The 27,991-nt window shown below is 41.3% G+C and overlaps 2 protein-coding genes and 1 long non-coding RNA gene across 4 annotated transcripts; 2 read left to right on the top strand and 1 right to left on the bottom strand.

Annotated features, from left to right (window-relative positions):
- Positions 1–479: 479 nt before the first annotated feature.
- sft2d1 (SFT2 domain containing 1) lies at positions 480–23,147 on the top strand. 2 transcript variants are annotated; one of them, XM_020653467.3, is made up of 8 exons: positions 480–616; positions 7,317–7,403; positions 10,288–10,370; positions 13,952–14,033; positions 15,011–15,046; positions 15,147–15,205; positions 19,656–19,685; positions 22,505–23,147. In XM_020653467.3, the coding sequence occupies exons 1-8, from the start codon at positions 509–511 to the stop codon at positions 22,542–22,544; spliced, it is 525 nt and encodes a 174-aa protein (XP_020509123.1). In that variant the 5' UTR covers positions 480–508; the 3' UTR covers positions 22,545–23,147. The 2 variants fall into 2 exon arrangements, with proteins under 2 accessions (XP_020509123.1, XP_020509124.1); XM_020653468.3 differs by lacking the exon at positions 480–616 and adding an exon at positions 3,911–4,134.
- LOC136180336 (uncharacterized) lies at positions 9,386–22,159 on the bottom strand. The gene is made up of 5 exons (XR_010667009.1): positions 22,028–22,159; positions 21,666–21,763; positions 15,576–15,669; positions 10,235–10,400; positions 9,386–9,524 (listed from the first exon to the last, which is right to left on the bottom strand). It is a non-coding gene; the product is annotated as an uncharacterized lncRNA (long non-coding RNA).
- Positions 23,148–23,287: 140 nt separating the features above from the next.
- prr18 (proline rich 18) lies at positions 23,288–27,971 on the top strand. The gene has a single exon (XM_020653471.3). It carries the CDS (start codon positions 26,491–26,493, stop codon positions 27,253–27,255), a length of 765 nt encoding a protein of 254 aa, XP_020509127.1. The 5' UTR covers positions 23,288–26,490; the 3' UTR covers positions 27,256–27,971.
- Positions 27,972–27,991: the final 20 nt, after the last annotated feature.

The following is a 27,991-nucleotide window of genomic DNA, read 5'->3' on the forward strand; positions in this document are numbered from 1 at the left end:
CCTTTGACCCCACTCTAACTTAGCCACCAACCCCCATCATTTTGGGTTGCATGACGCCCCTGGTACTCTCAGTAACAGTTCCGGGGTAAAACCACTAGAGGGCGACAAAGCTGCAGAAAAGCAACAGCAGTGAGCATGAAGCATTTGAAAACAGATCATGTAATATATGATGTGTAACAATTTTATCACGAGTTTAATTCTTATTTACGACAACAGAGCTGAACATACTGTGAATCTGATTCAGGATTTATTTAAAAACAACGGCTTTTTAAATTACTTTCAAGGTTTTTATTTGGTTTATTGATGATTTGTCAACAGCTTTGCCTTTGAATTTGCTTGTTGAGCAAATGTTTTTAACACTGTTTTGAAGGCATGGTTGAAGGGGAAAAAAAGGCGCCTCTCAAATACCTCTTTGAGACAGGTCTGTTTTTTGATTGGCTTAGCTTCCTGTAGGCTGTCCAAGTTGTTTCGCTTGCAGGCTTTGTCGGTGTTGACGTGAGGGAGGTCGATGCTGTTGGTGTGCGACACATGTACGAGGATGTCAGGCAAGAAAAGAAAGGTGGAAGAAGACATGAAAAAAAGAAGACAGATGATGGAAAACCTGAAAGAAATTAAAGTAAATTTGGATTTTTAATAGATACCTTATAGGAATCAGAAAATGAAGGCTATAGGCTAATTTTGCCAACATCACTATAACTCAACTCATGAATATAGAGGCTAATGTATGATTGTATAGAAAAGTTGAACATTAACATTAAGCAGAGGGGTTAACTGTCACTGCAAACTGCATGTTGGCACATGGAAATATTTAAATGTACCACATTACAGAAGAAAATATCAAGAATGATGTTTTGTTTGAGATTATTATATTATATTTAAATATTGCTGTTCAAGGTTGTAGAAACTTTGACAGGTTATTCTACCTGCCCTGTGATCAGAGAGAGAGAGAGAGAGAGAGAGAGAGAGAGAGAGAGACTTTAGATGTGTGTGTGTGTGTGTGTGTGTGTGTGCACTCGTTAAGGTTCATTAGAGATAAAACCTGCTCACATGAATAAGTTGTCACAAACACACAGAGATGCATCTTCAGGTATTTTAGTGTTAGGCATTATAAAATGAAAACATGTTTCCAAACCAACAGACTTGAATTTCTCCTTCAGTTGATCACTGCAGTCTGATCAGCTCCGTGTGGAGTTCAACTTCTTTAACTAAGTAAACTCGTTAAAAGAGTTTTGATATGAGTCTGGCAGTCTGTTCTTCTCCGTGTCCGCACTATCGTGATCTAACTCTGTCACTGACTTTTTATGCGCCATGAATCTGTTTCATCTCCGTGCGCAATTCGAGGAAGTATTTTAGCTCTGCTCCATGGTGAAACCAGCGGACCTCTGTATGATCGGACAGCCTGAGCGTGATATCGTTTTTGGATAAGAATGAAATGTTCAGTAATAGTTATATTTTTACGGTCTGATTAAAGCTGGTGATAAAGACGCAACAACAGGCTACTGCATTTAGAAGTGAGGTCACGCTGAAAACTTTTAGGTGATCAACACAACACGCTCACCTCTGGGTGACCTAAAAATGAACCATCTGTAAATAAAATCAGTTAATATTACGTTACGCAGGACAGAGAGGATTGTTTTTTATTTGCACGAGCTGCTCTTTGTGGATCACTCCATAGGAAGCTTTGTTATTACCAGCCAAACTTTTGTTTTACATCAGTCAAGACAGAAGAAACTGGTAAGAAGTGTGAAGAACTGAAGACCGTCAGGATGCGCGCGCAGTGCAGCGGTTAAGTCCTGTAGCTTTGATGAACTTCTGGCAACTTGTGAGCAAATCAAACTAAAGAAATATCGCTCCTTCGATCTCTCTTGAAAACCTGCAATCTGTGTCACCTGTCTCAGGTGTTCAGCCTGTTTTCTGATGTGATGTATTACCAGCGTAATGCAGGAGCAGCTCGTGATACTAAAGCAGGCCCTATAACCATTTTGGTGCCCTATAGGCAAGATTTTAGCGTTTGCCCCTTAAATTGCAGAAAGTTTGACCACTAATATATTATATTCATCCACTTAAAGAAAACTGGCATACAGTTTTATATTTAACATTATTTATTTATTTTAAACTAAAAAAATACTTATAAATAAACATGAATAACATTTTAATAACTCTAATATTTCTTATAAATAAATACAAAATAACTAGTGTAACAGAACAAACAATATCAACCCGTGCAGGGATCAGAAGTGGTCACAGGCGGGACAGGGACGGCAGGGGAGGGATTTCAATGTTTTAGAATTGCATCCGGAGAGAGAAGATGAGCATTTGTTAAACGATGGGCATTTTAGAATATAGTGTGAACACAAAATATTATTTTCTCTTCAGAGCAGTACAGAAACCTAAGCATAGTTTTTCAGGTGAGCCCAAACGTTTTCCTAACAACCAGACCTACAGCATGCACACAGATCTATTCAGGGAAGACTTCATGCAAAAAATGCATTAATGCTCTCAGGCTCAGAGGTTTTGGGTCAACCAACAAAATAAGAACAGAAGAAGAAGTGTATTTCTTACACTGGTTTTTTTCTTAACATGAATAATCTTAACCTAATTAAAGTACAGTGGAAATAACTGATGTTAATTCGATTTGGTAACACAGAAGCTATCTTAAATACAACAGATAATTGATCCGTGCAGCACGTGACCTCTGAGTCTTTTTCACATTTTTTCTCCTCTTCTTCTTTTTCCTCCCTGGGCTCCCGAGGGCTTTGTTGTTGTTTACATTACGGTCATTTATAAACGAGATATTAATCCGTACAGTGTCTCTCACTTCTAATAAGTGACCTGCCCTCCTCCAACGAGCAGGTAACGAGCAGCTGTGTTGTGATGAGCCACCTCATGCAGGAGGCAAGAAAATAGAGCCTCTTTAAATATGATAGATGGGTTTCCATGGCTTCTTTTGTATCATGACTAAATGAAAGCATGAAAATTATATTAGGTAAATAATATTGAATGATATTTAACCGCATTTTTCCTTCTATTTCTTCTTATCTTCAACTTTTCTGCCGCGACGCCCCCTATGGAGGCTGGGCGGCCCCTATGGAGGCTGGGCGGCCCATATGGAGGCTTGGCGCCCCCTATGGAGGCTGGGCGGCCCCTATGGAGGCTTGGCGCCCCCTATGGACGCTGGGCGCCCCCTATGGAGGCTGGGCGGCCCCTATGGAGGCTTGGCGCCCCCTATGGAGGCTGGGCGGCCCATATGGAGGCTTGGCGCCCCCTATGGAGGCTGGGCGGCCCCTATGGAGGCTTGGCGCCCCCTATGGACGCTGGGCGCCCCCTATGGAGGCTGGGCGGCCCCTATGGAGGCTTGGCGCCCCCTATGGAGGCTGGGCGGCCCCTATGGAGGCTTGGCGCCCCCTATGGAGGCTGGGCGGCCCCTATGGAGGCGGCCCCTATGGAGGCTGGGCGGCCCCTGTGGAGGCTGGGCGGCCCCTATGGAGGCTGGGCGGCCCCTGTGGAGGCTGGGCGGCCCCTAGCATTTGCCTATACTGCCTATGCCACGGGCCGGCCCTGGTGATGCTCCCTGCTGACAAGATAGTTCAAAGTGCCCTGTTTAATTAATATTTGTATCATGATATCAACCTTTACGTTGCTCATTTTACATTATGTTTTAATACAATTCAGGGAAAATACGTATTACAAATATTTAATTTATAAAAAAATCTCAAAATATTTTTCTATACATTTCCTTCTTCCCAAAACGTCTCGCGGGCCAGATGAAACCTGCTGTCCGGCCGTATTAGATATTTTGATCCACACTCCTTACCAGTAGGTAGTGGAAATGCACCAATTCGTTGTTTGCCAACCGCCATGAAGCCTTAAAGAAGAAGAAGAAATATCATTCTTCCAATTATTCCGACATCACGTGAACGCATCATCACAGACAGCATCGTCCAGCGAGCCCGGAAGTCAAACTGAAAACTGCTGTGAGCCAAAACTTACACAGACACAAACAGCGGATATACAGGTGGAAAAAAAGATAGAAATTCACAGTTCAGCTTTTCTATAAAGCTTCCAGCGATGGATAAGCTTCGTCGTGTGCTCAGCGGCCAAGAGGAAAACGAAGAGTTGGGTCTCACCGCGCAGGTAGCTAACAGTCTGTCAGAGTTAGCCGCTAATGCTAACTTTGTTTTACACACTAGATGAAGCTAAACGAAAATATAACTCTGTGTCAAAGTGTTTACTAGTTGTGTCATCATGTTTCTCACTCTGTGTTACTTTGTAGATAGTCGCTGTTATTGTCAGTGTGGTATTATGTGTATTTTAAAGCATAAATGTGAGTTTACGATCTGCTAGCATCGAAGCGTCGAAACGTAAACAACCGAGTGAAACTATTTTAACACTTTAAAAACTCTTTTTTACGATCTGTGATAAACTACAACGAGTTTATAACCTTTAATTCTGACTCTTAATCGATTATTTGCACATACCATGAATAATAGAGATTTAAATGTAAGACTAAATAGATTTATGTTTATCCAGAAGGTTAAAACGACTTAAAATAAACAATTAAAATTACAATTAAAATGTTATCCTAATGAATTAGAAAAGTTTAAGTGAGTAGACAACCAAAGAACTTCCTTTTTTATTTATAATTTCCGTCTTGGTTTTAACCCTGAAGTAGCACTGGAGGAAACAGATTACATGTTGCTAGGTAACAGTGACGTGTTTAGAGTCTATTGTAACTTCAACATTGATTGGTTGATTGATTGATTGGTTGATTGGTTGATTGATTGATTGATTACATTTATTTCAGACATATCAAATAAAACAAACATCAAAAATACAAAACAAAATGAAAAGCACGAAAATACAATAAACTAAAAATAATCTTCAAATTATTTCACAAAAAGAAAAAGAAAATTACATTTATCCAATTGATATGCCTGAAAAGGAGAAGGAAGAAGTATAAAACTTATTTAATCCTACCCCTTTTCCACAGCTCAATAATTAATATTTATTAAATTAAATTAGCTTCCTGTGTTCCTTATAAGCTCTATATATACAATCTGCTATACTATATTTATGATACTATATTTGATATTTACAATCCACTGATTTTCCACACATATATACAACTTGATATACTATGATTTTTTATAATTTATATATTTATACAATCCATATACCTATATCTATATATACATATCTATTTTTACAATTTGATGTACTATATTTACATTTTATATATTTATACCATCCTTATATCTATACAGTTTGATACAGTATGTTTACAATTATACATTTAATACAATCTATATATATATATATATATATATATATATATATACACACAATTTGATATAGGCTACTATATGTACAATTTACATATATATAATTCACATTAACATACACCAAGATAAGGCTGGGTGATATGGACCAACTCTCATTTTTTTGCCTAAAGGTAGTGTCAGTAGCATTTTCTTAAAATATATAATACAGACTTATTCAAAAGGAATGCTTGTCATCATCTATGAGCCTCCAAACATGTGAGGTGGAGACTGTGTCCGCAGAGAGACCCGGTCCTCTGACTGGATTTACATGTTTTGGTTGTTTCTGGGTGGTGAGTAAATGGTAAATGGACTTGAGCTGGTTTATCACTTTTCTAATCTTCCGACTACTCAAAGCCCTCTTACAAACGTAGGTCACACCTACACATTCACACCCTGTGGAAGAGGCTGCTATCTGAAGTGTCCATCATTAACTAATCCATTCTTACACAAACACATTAACACCGCTGACGAAGCAGCGGGAGCAACTTTGGGTTAAGGGTCTTGCCCAAAGTGTGGCCGACTCTACCACTGAGCCTCACCCACCCCTAAGTGGATGTTATTCCCCCAAGCCAATGACACGCACAGGTGAGATTGGGAGTGGATACAATTCAATGACTGGATGCCATTTAAAATGGTGACTATGGTAGACATAGCAGCAAATAAGAGGAAATATAATGACAGTGAGGTGAAACACCAAGTGGATAAAGCATGCTCCAAAACAAGCGTGAACCTAGGGTTGAATTTCACCCGCTTTGGGGCACTTAAGGAGCGACTTGGTTTGAAGAGCTGAACAGAGTTTGGTCTGCTTTCTGTTGGACAGGCAGGTGCCAAACAGCGGTGGTTAGCTTGTGCTAGAATGCTAAATTATCGGCTTTTCCGTCACAGCAAATGTAATATTCTCAGGTAGCTTGCAGTGTGGGTTCAAGGATTAAATATACACACCAAGTCCTGCAGGGGGAGTTGTGCTTGAATGTTGTGTTTACAAACTGCAACTGAAATTGCTACTGAGTCTGCCTTTAATTGCGATACACAATATTATTATTAACAGCCAGCTGCATAATGTCAACACGTACCCAAACTACTCTTTGTCAAATAAATGATATAAACATTAAATAAAATGCTCTCTGCATAACGAACACACAGCTGTATATTTGGTTATTCAGGTGGTTTTTGAGTTTTGCTCAGAGAGGGACAGAGAGAGAAGAGAAAAGGGTGAACTGGTGTATCTATGGAAGAATCGTATAACGTTATTTTAACCCAGTGTAAACTATAGTTTTTTGTCGTACCCTATAACTCAATTGAAAATATATCAGTCATTCTTAAAACCTGGATATATCGCCCAGCCAGACTTCAAGTGCATGAAATGATATACTGTTATAATGCATTAGAAATTACTGTGACGACCCAAGAATATTATTTGTGTTTTGAAATAGTGATAAAGTAACAATATCAGAATAAAAAAATCACATATTTGCTGTGGGTTTTACCAAAAGTTGCTGCATTAGAAAATTAAAAGATGGCGGGTTAAAATGACTGCCTTGGTCGCTCTAGTGATTCTTCTGTCCGCTTTTAATACATAATATTTATTTGTGTATTTATACTTTTCACATGCGTTCACCATAAGGAGGGAATGAGGTAAGTGACTAACTCAACCTTGTGTTCTTACTCTGCAGATAATTGATGGTAGTTTATTAACTTGTTGGAAGGTTAATTATTCTCTCTATAAGTCGTCTGCATGTTTTTACAGATTCATCTTTACAGCTTGTTTTTATTGCTTCATTTGCCTGAGTTCAGTGTACCGAGTAGAGTGTCCTCTCCTTTTACTACAGCCTGTGTCGTGTGTGTGTTTTTATGTTTTAAGATGAAACTGTAAGCCGGACGTTATCTGCCCTGCTCTAGCAAACATGTGTAAATCATCAGCATGCAGGGAAGTCTGTGCGTCTCTCTGCAGGTCATTAGGTTTGTCCTGTGACATCCTCCCATTGTTCTCACCAGGTCCTCGATGCCAGCTCCCTCAGCTACAGCACCAGGGTGAAATGGTTCTTCATATGCTTCGCTGCAGGCATCCTGTGCTCAATACTCGTGAGTGTCTCTTCTCTTAAAATAGCTCAAACTGCTTTTATCTTATTTGTATCTCCACTAGCATAAGGAATGCAGAGCGTATGCACAAAGTTAACACTGTTTGCAATGGTCATGGTGAGTTTTTCCGCTGCTGTGTTTCGATTTGTAGGAACTATAAAAGATTTAAGAGTTGCATTCACAGCTCAGCTCCAGTGCCACCAAGAGGAAATCCTACGGCCTTGCGCTTAAAGATGAAAGTGATGGACGCATGTCACTTTGTTTTATTGCTGCAGGGGTAAAAATACAAATAAGAAAGAAGAGGAGGAATGACGACAGACAACAGGAGATTTTGTTTTTGTGGTTTTAATACCATTTTTTAAGGTTTTTACAGTTTGTTTTGTTGGACACATCAGTCTTCAGTACATAGTCACTACAATTTAGGGCTGTTGAAATTAATCATTTAATCGATGCATCGCGATGCAGACTAGACGATTAATGCATCGATCGAGCGGCTGTAAACACAGTTGACTCCCGACACAGCGTCACCTCCGCTGAAGCTGCGTTCATTCAATGATAAACACTTTCTACTGCTGACAAGTTCTTCACAATAAAAGTCCCCGGCCTATCTGAAGTTGAAGCGTTTTTAATGTGAAACATCCATATCAGGAAATGGGGTGTTTACAGCAGAAACACAACTGTCTGAAGTAGAAAGGACAGAAACAAAACTAACCCTGAACAAAGCTAAAGGCTACAACGTCCTGAGAAGAGAACACACAGAGACTTCAAAACATCTTTGTCTCGTATAATAAACTAAACACACAAACACGTATAGCCTACTTTTTACTTATACTGTAGGCTATCTATATAATGTATTAATTTTAACTTACAATGTAAAGATATTGATAATGACATTGTTGCACTTTTCAAATTATACTAAAGGAGTTCATATTTATGTGACTGTTTGTCTCTGTTTATGAAAAAGTAGCCATGTGCAGTAAAATAGAAAATGGAGGATGAATCGCGATGCATCGTGATATCGAATCGAATCGTTGACTGGATAATCGTAATCGAATCGTAAGACCAGTGAAGATGCACAGCTCTACTACAATTACACTCACACCTGTGAATTGTCCGTCACTGCTTTAGTGTCTGAAGTTGAGGATGATTAACAAAAATATGTTTAAGACCCAGTGTCACCGATAGAGGTCAAACAAAGTTAAATATTCCAGAGAAGAAGGTAGTCCAAGATGTAGAAAAATATGACTTAAGTGATAATAATATAACAGACATAGATTGTAAATATGACAGGCTGAGAGCTGGAGCTGAGGCGGGTTTTAAGCCTCTTCACAACCGTTACACCCCACCCACCTGTCAATCACGTCAGCTACACGCCTCATTGTGAATAACTCTTATCCTTCATAAAATCTAAACAGATCAGCTTTTAAAAAACCGACCCCCCCCCCCCCCCCCCCCCGGGCTAATCAGACATATTTTGGTTTTTCTACCAGGCTGTAAAGATGTTAATTTCTGCTGGAAAGTCGCACTATTTTCAATGGGTGTGTATGTAATTTCTGATTCTCTTGGTGCCAGCCTCTAGTGGACAGTTGAGGAACTGCAGGATTTTGAACTTATTAACTTATGAACAGCGTTCATTTATTAACGCTGGAGGTTTCCGGTTGGTAACAGAGCTCTACTTTGTTTTTGAGGAGACAGAATTATAACATAACAATATAAATAAATCATTTTTGCAGATTCAAGGCAATCACAAAAAAAAGAGACTTCGACTTTATGGTCGTTATGGGGAAATTCATTTTCACAGCACCGTTTCTGTCCAACAGACAATACCCACCAAAGAAGAGTACATACACAAAACACTCAGTAAAACAAACAACGTCACACAACAGAAGTCCACACTCCGTTCTGTTCAGCGGGGCCTTTTGTTCAGGGCATCAGGGATCAGGCTCCTCACAAAGCGACTCTTCTGCACCTCACTGCTCTGTACCTCCGTCTCTGTGGCGCGAGGTGGATGTGTTGTGCACGTGTGTGATGTCCTGTTCTGTTGAGGTTGCAGTCTGCGTCATGACCCTGTTGTTGAGTTCTATTATTCTGGCAGCTGTGGTTGTGATGCGTTTGAGTACAGCCCTGTTTTTAACAGATAAGATGTCAAAGAAGCAGGTAGAGCAGCACAGTAAAGATGGGCTGGATCATGAGAGCTTTTTTCGGTTGGTTGTACAAAGCTTGCAAAACCACAGGAAGTTAAATCACACACAGCTTTTGCTCATGAAACCACATAGGTGGGAATTCACACAGACGAAGCGACATGACCTCGAGGTGTATGCATGGGCGAGGAAATTCACAGAGCTGGTGATTCTCTCGGTTCATACATCATACATCTATGGATGTCTCTGTTGTTTATACATTTTATACATTTATACATGTTTATACATCCTTACAGGGGCAGGCCCGAGCTCATTTTTCTTTATAAATATAGGATGTCCATTTTATAAAATGTAATTATTAGAAGCAGGTTGTTTAAATGTTGAATATTAAATGTTATTAAATCTTCCTTCAAAATGTATTTATTCCTAATAACTATGACCAAAGTTATCCTGCCTGGATACAGGGTTTAAACAACGTGTGTCTAAAATCCTCTTTACTCTGAAAGTGATCTTAATCATAGACTCGTTAGGATTATAAAACCAGAGACCGTCAACCTGGCACTGAGTCATTAATCCTTTTTTTGGACACTAGGGGGAGCTATTTGTGCTCCTGTAAAAACACAAGGACAACAAGCCGAGTTCCTGTCTTTTGTTTGCATGTTTGTAAGAGGATTGTTTTTGTCTTTTACTCACATTTAAGTTATGATGCTGTGAAGCTGACAGAGACTGTTTTCCTGTTTCACCAGGGCACAGCTCTGCTCTTCCTTCCAGGTGGAGTCAAGCTTTTCGCCGTCTTCTACACACTAGGAAATCTCGCTGCTCTTTTCAGGTAAGAAGGACCCTTCTGTCCAGCTCAATCCTGCAGGTGTGAGAATTACACAGCGTGGGTTTGTATTCTCACCTATGTGGCAAACTGCAAGGAATAAATGTTATGATGAGCATCAGACTCAAACTGATGCAATGTTGGACGTTTACAATCAAATTTTACAGCTGAATGTCGCACTACTGCACATTTGTCTGAGGTCTTTAATCGAGCTTTATTTAAACTGTATTTTACTGTCACAGCTCCCCTCTGTGCATTTATTAAAACTCAGCGTTTGCTGCCAGTTTACCTGAGAAACCAAATGTTTTCATTCCGATTTATTGACGACAAACAGGGGAGACTGTGCTCCGGCCTACGGGATTATTTATTCAACTCCCCAATGATAGGATCAGAATTTGCATAAATATACAGTTTGCTAATACACTCAGTGACGGGTCTTTGGAGTCACATTAGAGTCAAGAAGTTACAACAATTTTCAAAACTGAAATTGGGTGTGGGCAGCAGAGACTGTTTTATAATTCATCAACAATGCAGACACCTGAACATAGAAGCGTACATTTTGCAGCTCTCTCTCTCTCTCTCTCTCTCTCTCTCTCGCTCTCTCGCTCTCTCTTGCTCTCTCTCTCTCTCTCTCTCTCTCTCTCTCTCTCTCTCTCTCTCTCTCTCTCTCTCTCTCTCTCTCTCTCTCTCTCTCTCTCTTAATCATCTTAATTTCATGTCATTTGAAAGTAGAGCTGGGCAATTAATTGAGTTAAAATTTCAGTTACAATTTAGTTTTCTAATAATTCTGCTTCACTGACATGTTCAGTTCTCTATCCTCATTTTGTATCGTTCAACTGTCTTAACAATAAACGTTAAGTAAGACTGAAATATATCCTCACTAGGCATCGATATTTTAAAACTGTATGGATAATTAAATCTTGATTATGTGTGGTCTAAATATAATCACACAGTCTCAGACGTCTGTGACAGTCGACCATTGATGAGGGTATTTTTTCCCAGACAGGGCAGTGTCTATTTTCAGGTATCATATGTCCACAGGGTTTAGATGTGTCAAGAAACTGGGTCACCTTCGTCTGTCATGGCCCAGGTTACCAATCAAGGGGGTTTCATATTTTAAAGATTGTCCAGTTTTAACCCCCACAGTAGAGGAAGGTTACATGACAGGGGAGTCGTCATCATTAGGCTGACATGATCGTGTTAATAACAAAACAGACAGACCTCTAACACATATCGCTTTTTCTGTCTGTAACAAAAAATATGTTGACAGGCAATATAAGCATCTGGCTTGAGCAAACCTAATTCAAGAATACTAATAGAAATACTGTAGAATAGAATGAATAATATTAGATGGAACAATTAAAGGAGCAGAATGTAATTCTGACCCCTAGTGTTTAAAATGGGTACTGCAATCTTAATTCTAAACATTGTAGAGAGCTGTCCCCCCCCTCCTCTCTAGAGTGGATGCTCACACAGGTCACCATGTGGTGGACTCTGAAGCTTCAGTGTTTATCCAGCTCTGCATGGGTCTGTAAACCTTTCTGTGTTCTAACCTCTCTCCATTTTTAAAAAGCATCTCCAATATTGATCCTAGTTTGAGCACGTTTCTGCTCGTGGAGCTTATTAGAAACATGCAGAGGCTTTTTAGGTCGGGTACAATCACTTCTATCTGAACCACTTCTCTTGCCGGCTTCCATCGCTGCAACACCTGTTGACCTGATAACTGCTCTCATATCTGGAAAACCGAGGGGCGTCCAAAACGGCCATGTGGGGGTCTCCTTAAAAGCGCCTACCTTCTCTGGTCCAAACAAATCCAGAGCATTCAGGAGCAGAATCTAAAGTTAGAAGGAGGACATACTGGCTGCTGCATTGTTGTCAGAGAAGCCAGCACTTCAACATAGCATGTTTCCTTAATGTCTGATCAGATAGTAAGATACTTTTCTATCGTGTATTTTGTACATACATGTATATATATTATGTGCCTTTATTCTAAAGATAGGACAGTGGATAGAGTGAGAAATCAGGGAGAGAGAGAGAAAGACATGTGGTGAAGCCACAGGACAGATTCAAATACGGGCTGACCACTCTCGAGGGCGGAGCCGCTTTTAATTTTTTTTGCCTTAAATCTTACATTAGCTGACTTCTTTTACAGCGGAGGCAAAGTAACTTCAATAAACTGATTGTCAAGAGACCTCAGAGTTCAGTGTAGAAAGATGAAAATAGATTATGATTAGTGTCATTAACAGTGATGTCATCCTCTCCAATCAGCAGGAACCTTATTAGTGTCTCTGTCACACTGAACAGTTTAAAAAAAAACAAACAGTGCCAATCCTCCTCAGCTGTGCGGTACAGAAAGCCTGCGTCAACACAAACTACTGTGGTGTCTCATCTGACAGATGTGACGCCTCACAGTCTCCCTCTACCCACTCAGCCAGCTCTGCCTGCCTCGTCAGCTGGGGAAAGCCTTTGTCTGTTACACTCACTGACGTCACACAAGCATCATGTAGGAGGTTTTCAGCGTGTCATCAGGGTGTCGGGCGTTAAATATTTACACCCTAATAATACCGGGGTGAAGATAGTATTTTTCATTTCAAAGCTATTGAAATTCCAACCTTGAAAATTGCACATTTAAAGCGACAGGCCCTTGATAATGGTATTAAGGCATTTGTTAATGGCCTGCTTCACAAAGTATGAACTGTTAAATTTGTGAGAGGATGTCCAGGACACGAGAGGTGATTTAATGTCGATAAAATCAAAAATGAGAAAGCTATTGAGATTATAACCTCGAAATGTGCTTATTTAAGGCAATATGTCATTGATAATGATGATTTGCAGAGTTATTTTTATTTTGTATTCATTGGTGTGAAATGTTAAGGGCTGTCACCTTCTATAATAGCAGTGGGTTGAGATGTCTATGGTGAAAAACAAAGAAGTTATTGAATATTGGAATGAGCCGTATTGCACTTTTATGACGGTCCCTAGCTCCGCCTATAGTCACCGGCGTGTTGGACAGACATTCAGTTCTTTGCGCTCCCAGTTGCATTGTCATTTTTGGTTATTTAAAGTTTATTAAAACTGTGAAATGTCTGCCTTAATCTGCTCTCCAACATATCCCCAAACTGTGAGAAATCGATGCTTTGACTCGGATTTATTGAAGGTAATCGATGCGAAAACAGGCAAATGTCAAATATGAAACTATCTTCACCCCGGTCCTAATAATTGCAAAATGTGGGATGAATTTGATTGGTTTATCTACACAACTTTGATGTCACAGAAGTCTTTTGTTTGTGTGTTAAGAGACATATGATGACAATACTAATTAATAATTATTATTTAATATAAACCAATATTTTAAAGCAACCTTTTGAATGAATATGGAGGTGAAACCAAATGCTGAAGATGCTGAAAAGATTCACACTTGTGAAAAAAGCACATTCATAACAAATGTTCCGTACTGCACAGGGCTAAAATCTAACCTCCTGATATGCAGAGTAGACATGAGAGAAATAATTAAACGTGTTAACAGTTTGAACAGCAAAGTGTGGAGGTTTGGTTGTCTGATGTTTCTCTTGTTTGTTCTCTTACAGCACCTGCTTCCTGATGGGTCCACTTAAACAGCTGAAGCGTATGTTCGAACCAACCAGACTGATCGCCACCATCGTGATGCTGGTAACTATCATTATATGTTCAGACCTGAAGTTAAACCAGATTCTTTATGTTGTTACTCAATATTAAGTTTTATCTTAATTCATAGCCGCAATTTCTTTATTCTAAAAGGAAGAATGTAAATAAATTCAAACATCTGACAGATTAATGTGCACCTGAGGGCGCACTCACTACGCCCAGATGCCCCTCCCGGCGGTCTCTCGCTGGTCTACACTCACCTTGCTCCAGGCACAACCAGCTTTTGAGCACGGTTACCTCTTGTACATACGTCAGCACGTCACAAAACTGGATACTTCCAGATTCTTCTGGGTGTTATCCAGCTCACTCTGAAATATGTATATATATATATACAGAAAATTCTTAATATTGCAACGCAGTCCTTAACTTGTTATATTCTACTCGACATGGGGCCGTTACTCTTGAATCAGCGTGCACCTTGTCTTGGGGGTGTGAAAGGTTTCTAGACCTCTGATGACTTTCTGATACATCCGTCGTTACTTTGTGATCTTGCGGGATTGCAGAAATCCAATACCTATCTTGACAAAGCCTTTAGGCACTTGGTGCGGGTTTATTGTACGTATGAGCTGTGGAATTAAATAAAGATTTATTTGTTTTCTTTTTTTTTTAGGAAAATTCATTTAAACACTCAAGTAGCAACAGCAGCTAAAGTCAGGCTGCTGTCGTATTACACAGGAACAGGGCAGATCAAAAAAATAGTTTCTGGTCAGAAAGCTTCTAATTAATTCACATGCATCAGTTAGTTTAGTAAGAGCAAAAATAGTCATCCCAACCTATTTGTTCATTTTGTCTCAAATATTGGATTAAAGGTCATGAGCACCCAAAGCTGGAAGAACAACGTCCATTCCCAGGAAAACTGAACCATCTGAAGGACTTCTAAATGCAGCTTATGATTTGCTTTTGATGTTTACAAATCACTACGTTTGTTTAAGAAGCTAACTCTTTCCTTCTTCTTCCATCAGCTCTGCCTTGTCCTCACACTTTGTGCAGTGTTTTGGGTAAGTGCACACGTTTTTAAAGCCACATTCAGCCTTCATTGTTTTTAGTGCAGTGTGACGATCTATTAGAATAAAAAACTCTCTGTGTTTCACTTCACAGTGGCATAAAAAGGGGCTGGCTATCATCTTCTGTGTTCTGCAGTTCTTGGCGATGACCTGGTAAGTGTGATCAGAAAGTCTTAATTAACTTATCACTTCCTCCTACTCGGATAGAGCCGTCCGTCTGTGATGGGGAACTTTTCTCCAGCTGCTCTGGCCTGCGCTAAATGTCAGTGACTTGAGCTGATTCTTAAAGCTTACTTACTGCTGCGACCGGGTACACAGCTGAACGTATACATGTGTGAACTCACACCTACTCACACAGCACGTTCAACCACACCATATACGAGTTCCCACTGTTCAGGAGCTAAGCCCAGGCTATATGCAGTGAATGTAATGCCATGTTTGTGTACGTTTAATGCCAAACTGTAATCAGCTGACTGATTAGCTCTAGTTTGCCTAAGCTGTCAGGGACACCTGCTCTACATACCTGCTGCTGGGTTGGTTCCCTGAGGTCGTGGTCGGTCAGTATGTTGAGTATGTTGGCCTGAAGAGGATGAGGCAGTGCCAGGATCAGCGTGAAGCTGCTTAGAGATGCAGAGACAGAACGGTGTTTCCACCTGTGTTAATCACACATGAGACAAAAGCTGCATTTCCAATCAAAAAGGACCTGAGACTTTTCAGTCCAAATGGGTTGTTTTTAAAGCTACTCCAGCACATTCTGTCTGTATTTATAATAAAGGCTGAAGACCTGTCAAGATTAGCCAAACTAGATTGCCCTTTGAGATTGTAAACACATGATCAAGGTGAGTTTTAGCCGGACAAATTGGGAAATTTCTTTCTCACAAAATCTCTCTCTGGCTGAAGATTACATTTTTTCTGAGAGTTGGGAGAAGCTGGCAAAGACATGATTTATGTATAAATGCTCGAGGCTCTGGGATATTTAGCGTTAACATAGAAGACTGATGTAAATAATTATGTGTCACAGTTTAAGTGTTCATGTACATCTTAAACGTCCACCTCGTAATGCTGCACTCAACTCCGAGCAGCTGATTGAGACGAGATCCCACGTTGTTAAAAAGGTCGGGAGGGTTCAGTTCAAACATCGCAGTGAATAATAAAACCTGTCTGTGACTTGTGTGGGCATGCCAGCACTTGTATGTTCATTAATTTAAACATATTTGCACAGTAGGAACAAAAGAGCTTCCGTGTGCGACTGCATGGGAACACCCCCCCCCCCCCCCCCCCCCCCGAGCTAACAGACAGTGTCAGAGCATCAGCCTCGTAACTACACCGCTCTTGCACCTACATGTTGTACATTCACTTCCGTTCTCAAAGGCATCGCCATGGCAACCACAAGTCACACATATTGAGCTCGTTCTCAACAGACAGGAGGAGGGGGGGGGGCTGCGTACACTCCCACGCAGGCACTCAGACGTCCGTGTGAAGGCGGTCCTGTTATAAGACATGCAGCGTCACACTGACCCACACAAGAAGTGGGCAAAGTCCAGCCCTCGGGCTGAAGACTGTGAAGTGACCACATAACACTAAACACCTCTGAACGACGCTGACTCAGTAAACCAACCTGCAGGCGGGAGGAGGTCTGATGACACAACAGCTTTATTTAGTTACGATAGGACTTGACGCAACAAGTTTTTCTTGGTAAGACTAAACGCTGCTCGGACTACAATTAGAAAAAACAACACTTCCAATAACAGAGTCCAGGCCCACGACTTCAGATTATGTTTTTTTTATAGAGAGAGAGAGAGAGAGAATTCACAGTGTGGGTGGAGAGAGAGTGATAGCATCAGGATCAGGAGTCGATCCTGCCACCAGTGTGACGAGGACTGTGTCCTCTGTGCTGAGCCTGCTCAACTGACTTAAACCAACCATATGTTCAATTATTTAACATATTTTTATATCTGTTTGGTGTTTACTGATCTCGTGCCTTGCCATCACCATTCGGAAAAACGTACATTACTCAGCTGACGATCTTCCTTGATTATCACAGATTGTAGATTTCAGTAAAAATGCTCCAAATATGGGGCGCTGGTGGAGCAGTGGTTAGTGTGCGCGCCCCATGTATGGAGGCTGTAGTCCTCAAGGGCAGCCCAGGTTCAAGTCCAGCCTGTGGCTCCTTTCCCACATGTCATTCCCTACTCTCTCTCCCTGATTTCCAGCTCTATCCACTTATCTGTCTCTCCATTAAAGGCACAAAAAGCACAGAAAAAAAAGCTCTGAATATGAACTTGTTTGTGTTTCTCTGTATGCGCTCGTTGCTCCTCTCGTTTTGTCTGAGAGCAGTCGAGTCAGACGCCTCTTTCTGTTCACAAAAACGCAATGCATGATGGTATATACTCCTCCGATTGTGACCATCAAATGTACACTACTTTTCACAATGAATGCACTATATAGGGTATGATCACTCAGATTTCCGACACCTCTACAAACTGGTTTATGATTTCTGACACAGCCATAGATTATTTTAAAAAACAGCAGAGAATCCTCAAAGTTAAGGAGCTGGAAGCATCAAGTGAAAACAAATGAGATTATTAATTGATTCATTTTTTATGATTGATTCATTAATTATTCCTTCCAGCCTTCTATATAAAAACAAATAGTTACAGCTCTGCTTAGAAGTGCAGTCGGGGGTTTCCTGTTCACCGGTGGTCATGTAAGATGTCAGTTAATCATTCCCCGTCTGAACCAGATTCCTCACATATTTTAAACATATTTGGTGTTTTAACGCTCAGGGGATTTTTGTTCTGCATAACTTTATCTGTAATCATTACCAGCGCAGGGTTTCATGTTTTTGTGATCCTTTTATGTTTGGCTCCCAATCTGTCTGGTATCTCGAGTGCAAAGATTACAGTGCATCCGATTCTCAATCAGGGTTTGTTAATCCCCTCCCCCGCTGTGCAACATCAAGGGTCCTCCAGTCCAGTGTTTACCACTGGATCCAGCAGTTCAACGTATATCTTGTGTGTTGTTCATCAGAAAGCCTTTATAATGATGCCTTAAAGTCTTAAATCTATTTAAAGTCCGGCCTTCTGTGGGGTGTTTTTTTAAATGCCTTTAAACTTTAATCTCTCGGACATCACATCGTTACAATCCCATGTTATTAAAACACACCAGAATGAAAGATTGACTACATAATGATAGACGCCACGTTTACACAACAACCACTAAAGCCCAAAATCGGTATCCTTTAGTTGTGTTTTGGCTGTTTGTTTACATGACAACAGCGTTTTGGGTGCCTGAAAACGGGTCCCAGATTTCAAACCTCGGAAAACTGGAAATATGCTGTTCCTTTTGCAAACAGAGACTTAACACACATGCACATTCTGGTTTTAGTCAATAGGGCTCAACAGTGTGGTTTTGGCAGTAAAAATCCAATTTATTTTCTCCATAGCGGATTTGATTATTAGCCATGATGTCATAACCATCCAGGGTCGGCCGACCACGAGCTACTGAGCTGATGGTTAATGCTCCTGTAGGAGACACAAGTTCGTCTGATATCAACCTTTAAGAAAAACACGTTTTATTCGGCATATCTGGGCAAAGAACTACACTACCCACGATCATACAGTGTCACAGCGACGCCTCTGATTGGTTGAGCTCGCTGTCACCATGGCAATGCATCCCAACCCCCAAATAATTTTCACTAGGTAGTTAGCTTACACAAAATTCACTAATAACCTTGTTATGCTGCAGTGACTGTGATTTCCATCCGCAATGGATTGTGGGATGGGTAGTTCCTTGACTCAGGAAGACAATTAACTTTTTCTCAAATTTTCAATGCTGTTTTGGTGCCGGATTAAATGTAATATAGTCACGAGTATCTCTTGATACAAGGATTCTGTGAAAAAATCAAGGGAGGATTTAAACGGGGAAATTTACTTCTGGACAGTCACTGTCGAGCTCTATAGCCATGCACAGGTAGATGAACTACAACAGCAATGGCGTATTTCCACGTTCTGTCTCTGCTGCTCACTCCAAGTCGACATTTTCCTGAAAGTTACTGGCTTTGTCGTTAAGTCTCACTTGGAGTTACAACCTCACCTTCATCGTCCGTCCACACAAACGTTAATGCGTTAGCCATGTTTGTGTGTTTACGACTCACCGCTCTGTTGAAGGAAGGATATTGTCCAATCACACATGTTGTTTCATTACAAAGTCACAACACCAACTACTGGTCTGGCATGCATACTATAACGTTTTTCAGTCATTTTTGCAGATCTGTGTCTTGTCAGTTGTCTGAACGCAGAACTTTGTTGAGAACAAAAAACATTTCTGTTTTCAGAGGGTCGTTCTCGAATCAACAAAGAAAACGATTTTTTTTTAAATTACAACTTGGGTTCAAATATTTGCTGACTTTAACGCTGATGTCATAGTATGAAATAAATATTTTGGGTCTTTTTTTTCCCTTATGATGTCCAGCATGTGTTTTAGTTCCACTTGTTTAATCTCATATTTGCTCCTTTCTTGTTGTAAGTTTTGTCTTCTTCTATGATTAGTCGTTATCAAACAGTCTGTGTCTCCTCATCGTTATTTCTTTTTTTTGTTTCAGGTATAGCATCTCGTACATTCCCTTTGCCAGGTAAGACAACATGATTTTATGATTTATAATCAGTCTGCACCGACCTTACGTTGATGTCATAGACATTTGTTGCTGGACAAACTGATGATTTGGTTTGTTAAAGGAGTGATTTGTAACTCTGACACCTAGAGTTCAAAATGGGTATTGCAGTCCAAATTCAAAACATTGGAGACACTGACAAACACAGATGTTTTTTTTAAAATAACGTTAAAATAGGGCACAGATGGCCTAGCGGTTGGGTAAAACTCAATGTGCAGAGGCTTTAGTCCTCCAAGCGGATTACCTCGGGTTCATGTCCGACCTGTGGCTCCTTTCCCCACTCTCACTCTTACCCTCTGTTCTATCTCTAAAGAAAAGGCACAAAAAGTCCAGCAATTAATCATCAGAAAGTTTAAGTCTCTTACAGACCGAGAACATGTATTTGAGCAAATTTGACAGTACACATGAGTTTGCCTCCATTTTTTTGTTAACTAACAACAATAAATTTCCAATTTTTTTTGGTGCTTAGGACTTATTTGTTGCCATGGTTACAAAACAGATATTGACATTGTTTGAGGTTGTCTGGTGTCTTGAGGTCTGGTTTATATATGTGAGAAAATGTCTCCCCATCATTAGATACATCTTCACTTTCAGCCTGTCCTTCCTTTCTTTCTTTAATATCCACTTATATGTCAGTAATGCTGTTTACTCCTCTTTGCCTCTCTGATGCCACACATAAACAAAGCGGGAGGGTTACACTGTGAGTGCCTCTTTAATAAAAACATGTTTTCATTCACATCCAAACACTGTTTGCCTCCACCATATGGCTGTAATCCCCCCTACCACTGCTGCAGGCACTTAGCGTCAAACAAATGGCAGCTTGTTGTTTCACACTCTCTGTGACGTCGTTCACTTTATCCCTAATATCCAAATGAAATCAGTTTTTTTTTGTGGAATAATGCTCTTTGAGAGAGATTTACCAAAAGTTAACTCCCCCCAAATGAAGCTTTTACGTTATGTGTCACGAGCTTATGTTAAGCTCTGCGGCACAATGCACACTTTTGATGAGGTATAAACCGTCCTGTGAGACGAGGATAAAGATCTTGTAGTGTTTCTTGTAATTTACTCATTTTTTTACAACATGTTTAGAGTTTAAAATCAAAGCCCTATAGCAGTTGATTTCTGCATCTCTACACCCCGACACAGGATTTAAATTAGATGAAATAATCTCCTTAAACTCATATGTTCCCCCTCTCTAATTGTCCCATATGGTGGGTGAGCCACCTCGCTGCTTTCTCTGCGGCACGCACGGGGTGTGATGTTGTTTTGTCGGTCCAGCTGTAAGCGGGGTTGTGTCTCTCCCTCTCTCTACCTCTAAGTGCCTTGTGTATGTGGGCGAGCGACCCCATAATCCTTTCTGACAGCTGAGAGACGTCCTATAACCACCCCAAGTCAGTTCCCCCTCCCCCAACCTGAACGCCAACACCAACACAAAGCTGAGACAAAGACCTTTCTCTCTCCGGTCGGCCTTCCTAAAAAAATTCCTTTGGAGAAATGCAGACCTGAAGAGACTCACTTATTTCTCCCTTAACTCCTTTGTTGTGATGTTTCCTGCCAACACACGATTGTCCTGTCTGTCTCCTTAAGCTTCTTAACTGTAATCCATTTTTCATTTAATTTAGATTTGATCATTTAGCTCTCTATTGTTTACCATGCTGTCTTAGAGCAGCAGCTTATTTTGATCCCCGGACCCTCTGACGACACAATAAAAAAAAAAACATTAGACTGCACTTTTTTTTTTAACCTGTTAAGTCCTATTTTAGATCGTAGAAAAATAAAAGACCTGGCTAAGGTTACTTCCCACACCTGGTTTTAACCTGGAGTCAAAACACACAAAGACTCTCTCCTCCCTCCCTCCCTCCTGTGTTCAAACAAACTGTGGTACCTGGCGAGCCTCGAACACCACATGGTCGACGGACTTGATCCTTTAATGTATTTTACCTTGTTGTTATTTATATCCTCCCACGCTGGCAGGTTATCGGGGACTGAAACCTGCTGCATGTGCACTTCCCACAGTGCATCGGGGAGCTGCTGTTGCTCTGAAATTAAATCAGAAATTAGACTGATTATTTATTCATGTGGAGCCAAAATAGCATCACGCCTCATGAGGATCTCAAAAACAAAGATTTGAAGCGGAAAAGGGAGGAAGACTACGAGGGTTTGGAATTTTTAATTTTTATGCACCGGAGGATTGAACCGTAGCACCGTTGACCTCCCCCATCCTCCCCCCCTCTTCCGACTGCTCATGATCTCTCCCCCCCCCCCCCCCCCACTTCTCCTTTTAACCTTGACGGGCTTCTCACCTCCTCCACCGGAAAAATATCCCCGTGCCTGCCTGCCAGGCTGAAAAGTCTGCATAGCAACACACCGACAGCACGAGCAAAAACGGTGCGAGAGAGAGGTGGGGGGTTAGAAAATACAGAGAACGGTTACCATGGCGATCGCTCGTATTGCATCATCCCTCATAGCAGTGCTACCTGAAGAAAAGGGAGCCCCCATCACTGCGAGCATGTGGTGCCCCCCACCCCTCCCCCCGCCGCCGCCTAAACACACTCACTAATTCATGATGGGCCACACCCAAACCCAACAAAAGGGTCCGAGTGCTTTTTTTTTGTCACTTTTAATTTAAAACACTTGACAGGATTCTGCCTCCTTCTTTATTTATGAATTTTCCTGGATGATCTTTGAGTAACGCTCCACCAATAACCATCCTTTGTTTCTCTTCTTTATGTCATTGTTTTTAATGGAGTCATTTCCTCTCTCTCTCTCTCTCTCTGCAGAGATGCAGTGATGAAATGCTTCACTACCTGCCTGAGTTAGGACGCCGCGGTGTCCTATTTCACCTGAAGACTGGTCCTCATATGCAAACTGCAAACTGCAACAAAAAAAAAACCCACAGCTGCAGCTCTGTAAAATACGCATCCATGTTGTTTGTACACTTTATCTCCAGATTTTTACTGTTGCTTTTTTCATACTGTGAATTCTCACCTTTTAAGCCTATAATCAGATGACAACACTTACTTTTGCCATTTTTTGATGTGAGAGTGCATTTAATGCTTAATATATTTAAAGATATTTCTTATTCTGTATGTTTGGAGGATTTTTATTCCATTAAGTGCAGGGAAGTGATATTTTGGCTTTACCCCATATTGTGATTTACAGTTTAAGTGCCTCAATGACCAACCATGATCTTTTGCATATTGACGCAGTGATCTGCTCCTCCTGACTTCTTACACACGTGTTATTAAAACACATTTTCTTTCTCTCTTCTCTCGTCTGAGTGTAAGATGCACTGATGTATAAAGACGCTCTCGGTTATTTCCCTGTAGGCGAATGAGGCTCTGCTTCACTGATGATGCTCCGGTATGTATGTGATCCACAGCTTTCCAGACACACAGATTAAAATAAAGAGAAGAAGAAGCAGCTCCTGTCTAGTCTGTCCGTCCTCTTTTTGTATTTAAACACACCTGCCCCCCCTCCCCGTAATCATCAAATTACATAAAAAAAAAATCTCCTTTAAATTTGACTTTCTGCCAGATGTAGCGACGACCCAGTTAATTACGCTTTTCTGAGCATTGTGATTCTGATGTGACCTAATAACCCAGTGTAGCTCGCATCGGGTACCTCGGTATTGCTTCGGCATGACGGCACTGCCTTTGAGGATGCGGTTGTCATGACAACCTCCTCCTCCTCTGGAAGATGCATAACCTCAGCCAACCCCCCATCTGTGCTGCAGATGTTCACATTATATCAGATGATGTGAGGAAGTGGGGTTGTTCATTTCTTTATTATAGAAACACCTCTGAGAGTCGAGGGTCTCTCCACAGATTTACTTCAGATGCAGAAAAAAACAGTTTGATTTAAATTTGGCATCGATAGTCGTACCTAAAAACAGTCCTGTGCTCCCTGATTTGATGTCTGCACGAGGTTTAACAAACATTCTTTCAGAGTTTTTTTTTCTGCTTGATGCACACATTTCACTTCCTGTTTTGGAAGCCCCCCCCCCCCACTCTCCCCCCCTTCCCTCAAAGTCTCATTAGGCTCTTGTCTAATACGGTGTCGGATTAGCATGGACAAAATCTCCCCTCCTCACTACTCGTCCGACAAAACTTGGCAGAGACCCAGCAGATCCTTGAGCAGTTAATCTTCTGGATGAAATGTTTCTGCTGAATGAACGGGAGCGTTGTCGTTCTTATGATCGCTTTCCTTCACCCAAACATTTTTTTGGATTAAGTTCGAGGAGTTTTAAGTTTTTAGGATGAGGCAGGAAGGGAAGTACCCCCTGACCTCGGGCAATCTGTCAGCGTCCCAACTGTTCCCTCTTCATTACGTCTAATCCATTGTTATGTCAGAGAGGAGAGGGATCCCACGGCGCCACAAAAACCACAGAAATGAAACCAGTCCGGGTCTCGTCTGCAGCTCGTCCTGTGAAAATGAAAATGTGACGAGGCTTGTGTCATCATGGATTTAAATGTTGTTGTTTCACTTCTGAGAGTGATTCAGTCGAACATTGCCTTTAAATTACAAATGCACCAATTTGGAAAAATTATGGCCAATTCTGCTACAAATGTTTGAAATTACAATTTAGCCGATTGCCGATGTTTGTGTAAGACTCCCACAATGCAACATTTTCTCTCATGTTTGACATGACAACAAATCAGAGTTTGTCCAACTGGTGACTTCCTGTGTCCTGTAAGAAAACCATTTCTCTGAATCAGTCGTTAGGTGCACTAAATTGATTTTGCACAACAAATAAACATCGGCTACTGACATCAGCTCATGCCACATTATCTGCCAATGTCTGCAACGGGGTCGATGTCAGCCGATACAGATGTTGAAACGCTACTTTAAATGTGTTTTGTTTAGAGAGTACGTTGAAACCTTCAGCTGCAGAAACTGAATTTTATAGAGATTCTAACACCTATCTGAAACAGTCATGGGCCCTTTGTTCAAAACATTACCTGTGATCCCCCTGTCCTTAAGTCATTTGTTTGTTTGTTTGTAAATCAGAACTCAAACTGTAATCGCTCTTTATTTGTAACCGTAAGCACCCTCAGGCGATATCAAATAAATAATCTAAAAACAATATATCTGGAAGCAATTATTGATTTCCTCTAAGACTCTAACAAAATCACATCCAATCAATTGTGGAGCTGTCTATTTGAAATCGCAGATAGCAGCAGAAAGGAAAGGTAATCAATACTTTGGATTGCCCCCGCCTCAGATGTCTTTCATTGGCTGCACGGATGACGGAACAACAACAAACCGTCCATATACATGAGTAAGTTGACATTCGAGACTTTATTGACAGTCGGTGACTGAGAGGATCAAATCAAAGTGTTTTGTTGTGCAGTGACATGTTTTGTTATAGTTCAAGGACAGACGTCTGTGTGAGCACCAAGGACAGAACCGTGTTTTTACTGCCATGAACATGAAGCCTTCAGAGAGATATAATCAAGTCTGTGGGACTGCTGTAACAAGAGAGTGAGTCACACAAGGAATTATGTACATTTAATCTAACAGGTCATGAAGACGAGGCGCTCAACTTGTCTGATAAAATATGAAAACTTTCATACATCTTTGTAAAATAGTCAACAGGCTGTTTTAAGAAGATGTAATATCATTCCCAATAAATATGTATGTCCTAAATAATAGGTCAGATATTCTGCAAAATCCTCTTCACCATGTTCCTCTAACTCTAACATGTGTCTCTAGTCCGTCTACAAACCCCCTAAAATGTGTGCTCAAACAGGCCGTTTGGAGATTTTCCCTTCATGACATCACAAAGGGCAGTAGCCCCTCCCCCAGGTGGGTGACACTCCCACAGCTAGGTGTTTGTTCTGCCCTCTGAGTCTGCCTTCTCACCGTAAACAATAGGACATGGAGCGAGAAAGACCGAGTACACCCCAAGCCCTTCCAGAGAGGGGGCGTGGTCAGACACAGCTCATTTACATATTTAAAGGTACAGACACAGAAACAGCTTGTTCTGAGCAGGGCTGAAATAGAGGGGTTTATAGACATGATCAAATACAGGATCAGAGTGGATTTAGAACAAGACACTTCACACATGTTTTGAGGAGCTCTGAGACTTATTTAAACTGAAGAAGAGGAGGAGGATATGTGACCTTTAGAGACAAATGCGACTCTGCACGTTGAAGAAATCAGACTGTATCTTGTATCACCATGAACATGTTTAAGGAGATATTTTCAAAAACGTATCATAACTATCAGTTATATTAAATTATAATAATGAAATTTTAATAATTCTGAGGTAAATGTTCACATTTTCAAATTGAGACTGTAAGCTGGGAATTCTGGTTAGTTTCCCTTCTGCCTCTAAAGTTCATCAATTTCATTAAATAAAATAAGATGATTGTAATCCATCATTGATGATGATCTATAACAGTCTTGAGTGGATGTCTGTGGGAAATGGTCCAATGCCTGCAGAGCAGCAGAGAGGCGCTGTGAGAAGAAAAACGAGGGGAAATCGAGGTGGATGTGGCTCATCGCTTCAGGAAGTTGTTGGAAATTATGAAATGACATCATCACCGTTTTGTATGGCTTTGTTTGGATTGCTCCCCCCTGACCACGCCTTCCTGCCTGCTCGCTCATAAATCCGCCGGCCTGTGTGTGTGTGTGCACCAGTTGAACTCTCCAGCTTCAGCGCGGACAACAGGTGCACTGCTGGATAATGCGCCGCTCGTCGCTCAACGCAGGGCTTCCTCTTCTGCACTTTTTTATATCCTGATTCATTCCAACCATTAAAATGCCTTTTCCGCCCATCAGCCTCCACCAGCGGATCTCGTCTCCCGGCAGGGATCTATTCGGGAAAAAGAAAGCCAACGCAGTGCCTCCTCAGTCTGAGCTCACCAGCAAATCCGGCAGGGAGAAAGCAGTGTCCGAAAAGGAGAAGCAGTCTCTTTCTTGGACGTCTGCGAATTTAAGGACTTTGGGGCGAAAAGCCCCGCAGCAGGAGAAGAATAAAAGCCCCTCTCAGAAGGCAGGCTCCGGCCAGGAGACGCAGGGAAAATGCTCCTGGCTGTCGGTGCCCAAACCTCAGGACTCGTCGGAAGGAGTCAGGCGCTCCAGCTCCATGGACTCCGCCAGACATCTCCACGGCAAAGAGGACGTGAAGAAGGAGATCCAGTTCACCCTCAGCCTCACCCCGGAAGCCATCCTCGTCATCCAAAAGCGAAATCTAGAAAAGCAGATGATGGCCAAGCAGCAGAAGTGTTGCGCCTCCACGGACTTTCGGCACAGGCGAGTTTTCCCTACCAAAAAGTCTCACGGAGGCTCCAAAGCTCCCGTGGCCAAAGTGGAGAGCGCGGAGCAGGACATCACCGCCATCGTTAAGATATCTCTCCTCAACGATCAGTACAAGTACGACGATGTGGAGTACGAAGAGGAGGACGGAGACGTGGACGAGACGGTCGTGAGGAAATGCAAAGAGTGGCTGAAGGGAGTCGAAAACGCCGCAGCTTTGGGAAAAGTGGACAAACTTTCTGCGCTCCCGCACCTTAAAGGCTGCTGACACCAAAAAACACTCTTGATCTTTTCAAACAGCAGACTGGAGACATGATGGACTCTTGGCAAAGTGTGCACCCGATAAAGTCCTGCTGCAAAAGCATCTGAAATTAGAGGCTTGTAAATTAAGCGTTTGCATTGAAGGGGGGGAGGGGGGTCTCCAGAGGAATGCCGATTTGTCTCAGAAATAATGATCTGAAATAGATGTCACTTTAAGATAAAAACACTGATTACATTAATTAAACATATGTGCGTAAATTGCGTTCAGATAAGAGGAAATTTGACATTTAAACGATTTTTTTGGACGCATCCTGCAGGGCTTCTTGAGGTTCACACGGACTTTGCTTTGCGAGGTGAATGCCTCTCCGATGTTTTTGTTGAAGTTAGAACTGAACACCTTAATATCTCGTCCTTTGCACATGGTTTTTTGTTTTCAGTGCGGCGCCGCTGGATTGGCTGGAGAGCTTTTGCGTAAAGGGACGTGAAACCCCGTTCCTTTGTGCAATGGAGAACAATAAGCTGTCTACCAACATGGCTTTCTGCGCGTCTGCTGCTGGAACCAAACTGGACTGTTTAAATGTTTCCTCTCATCAGAGGGTTATGTCCTTTGTAGGGATTTGATCAGTCATTGTACAGTATTTAATATTGACTAAATATTTGTACTGTCCAACTGTTTTCTCAGCTGATGATTTTATGAAGTAAAAAGTGTTTTTTTCTAAATTATGCAAGTGACCCTTTTGAGT

Source organism: Labrus bergylta, chromosome 10 (assembly GCF_963930695.1).
Source record: "Labrus bergylta chromosome 10, fLabBer1.1, whole genome shotgun sequence".
Lineage (NCBI taxonomy): Eukaryota > Metazoa > Chordata > Actinopteri > Labriformes > Labridae > Labrus > Labrus bergylta.

Coding starts and splice junctions, on each gene's coding strand:
- prr18 (XM_020653471.3), top strand. CDS start 26,491: ATGCCTTTTCCGCCCATCAGCCTCCACCAGCGGATCTCGTCTCCCGGC.
- sft2d1 (XM_020653467.3), top strand. CDS start 509: ATGCTGTTGGTGTGCGACACATGTACGAGGATGTCAGGCAAGAAAAGA. Junction 7,404..10,287: donor GCATCCTGTGCTCAATACTC/GTGAGTGTCTCT, acceptor CTGTTTCACCAG/GGCACAGCTCTGCTCTTCCT. Junction 10,371..13,951: donor AATCTCGCTGCTCTTTTCAG/GTAAGAAGGACC, acceptor GTTCTCTTACAG/CACCTGCTTCCTGATGGGTC.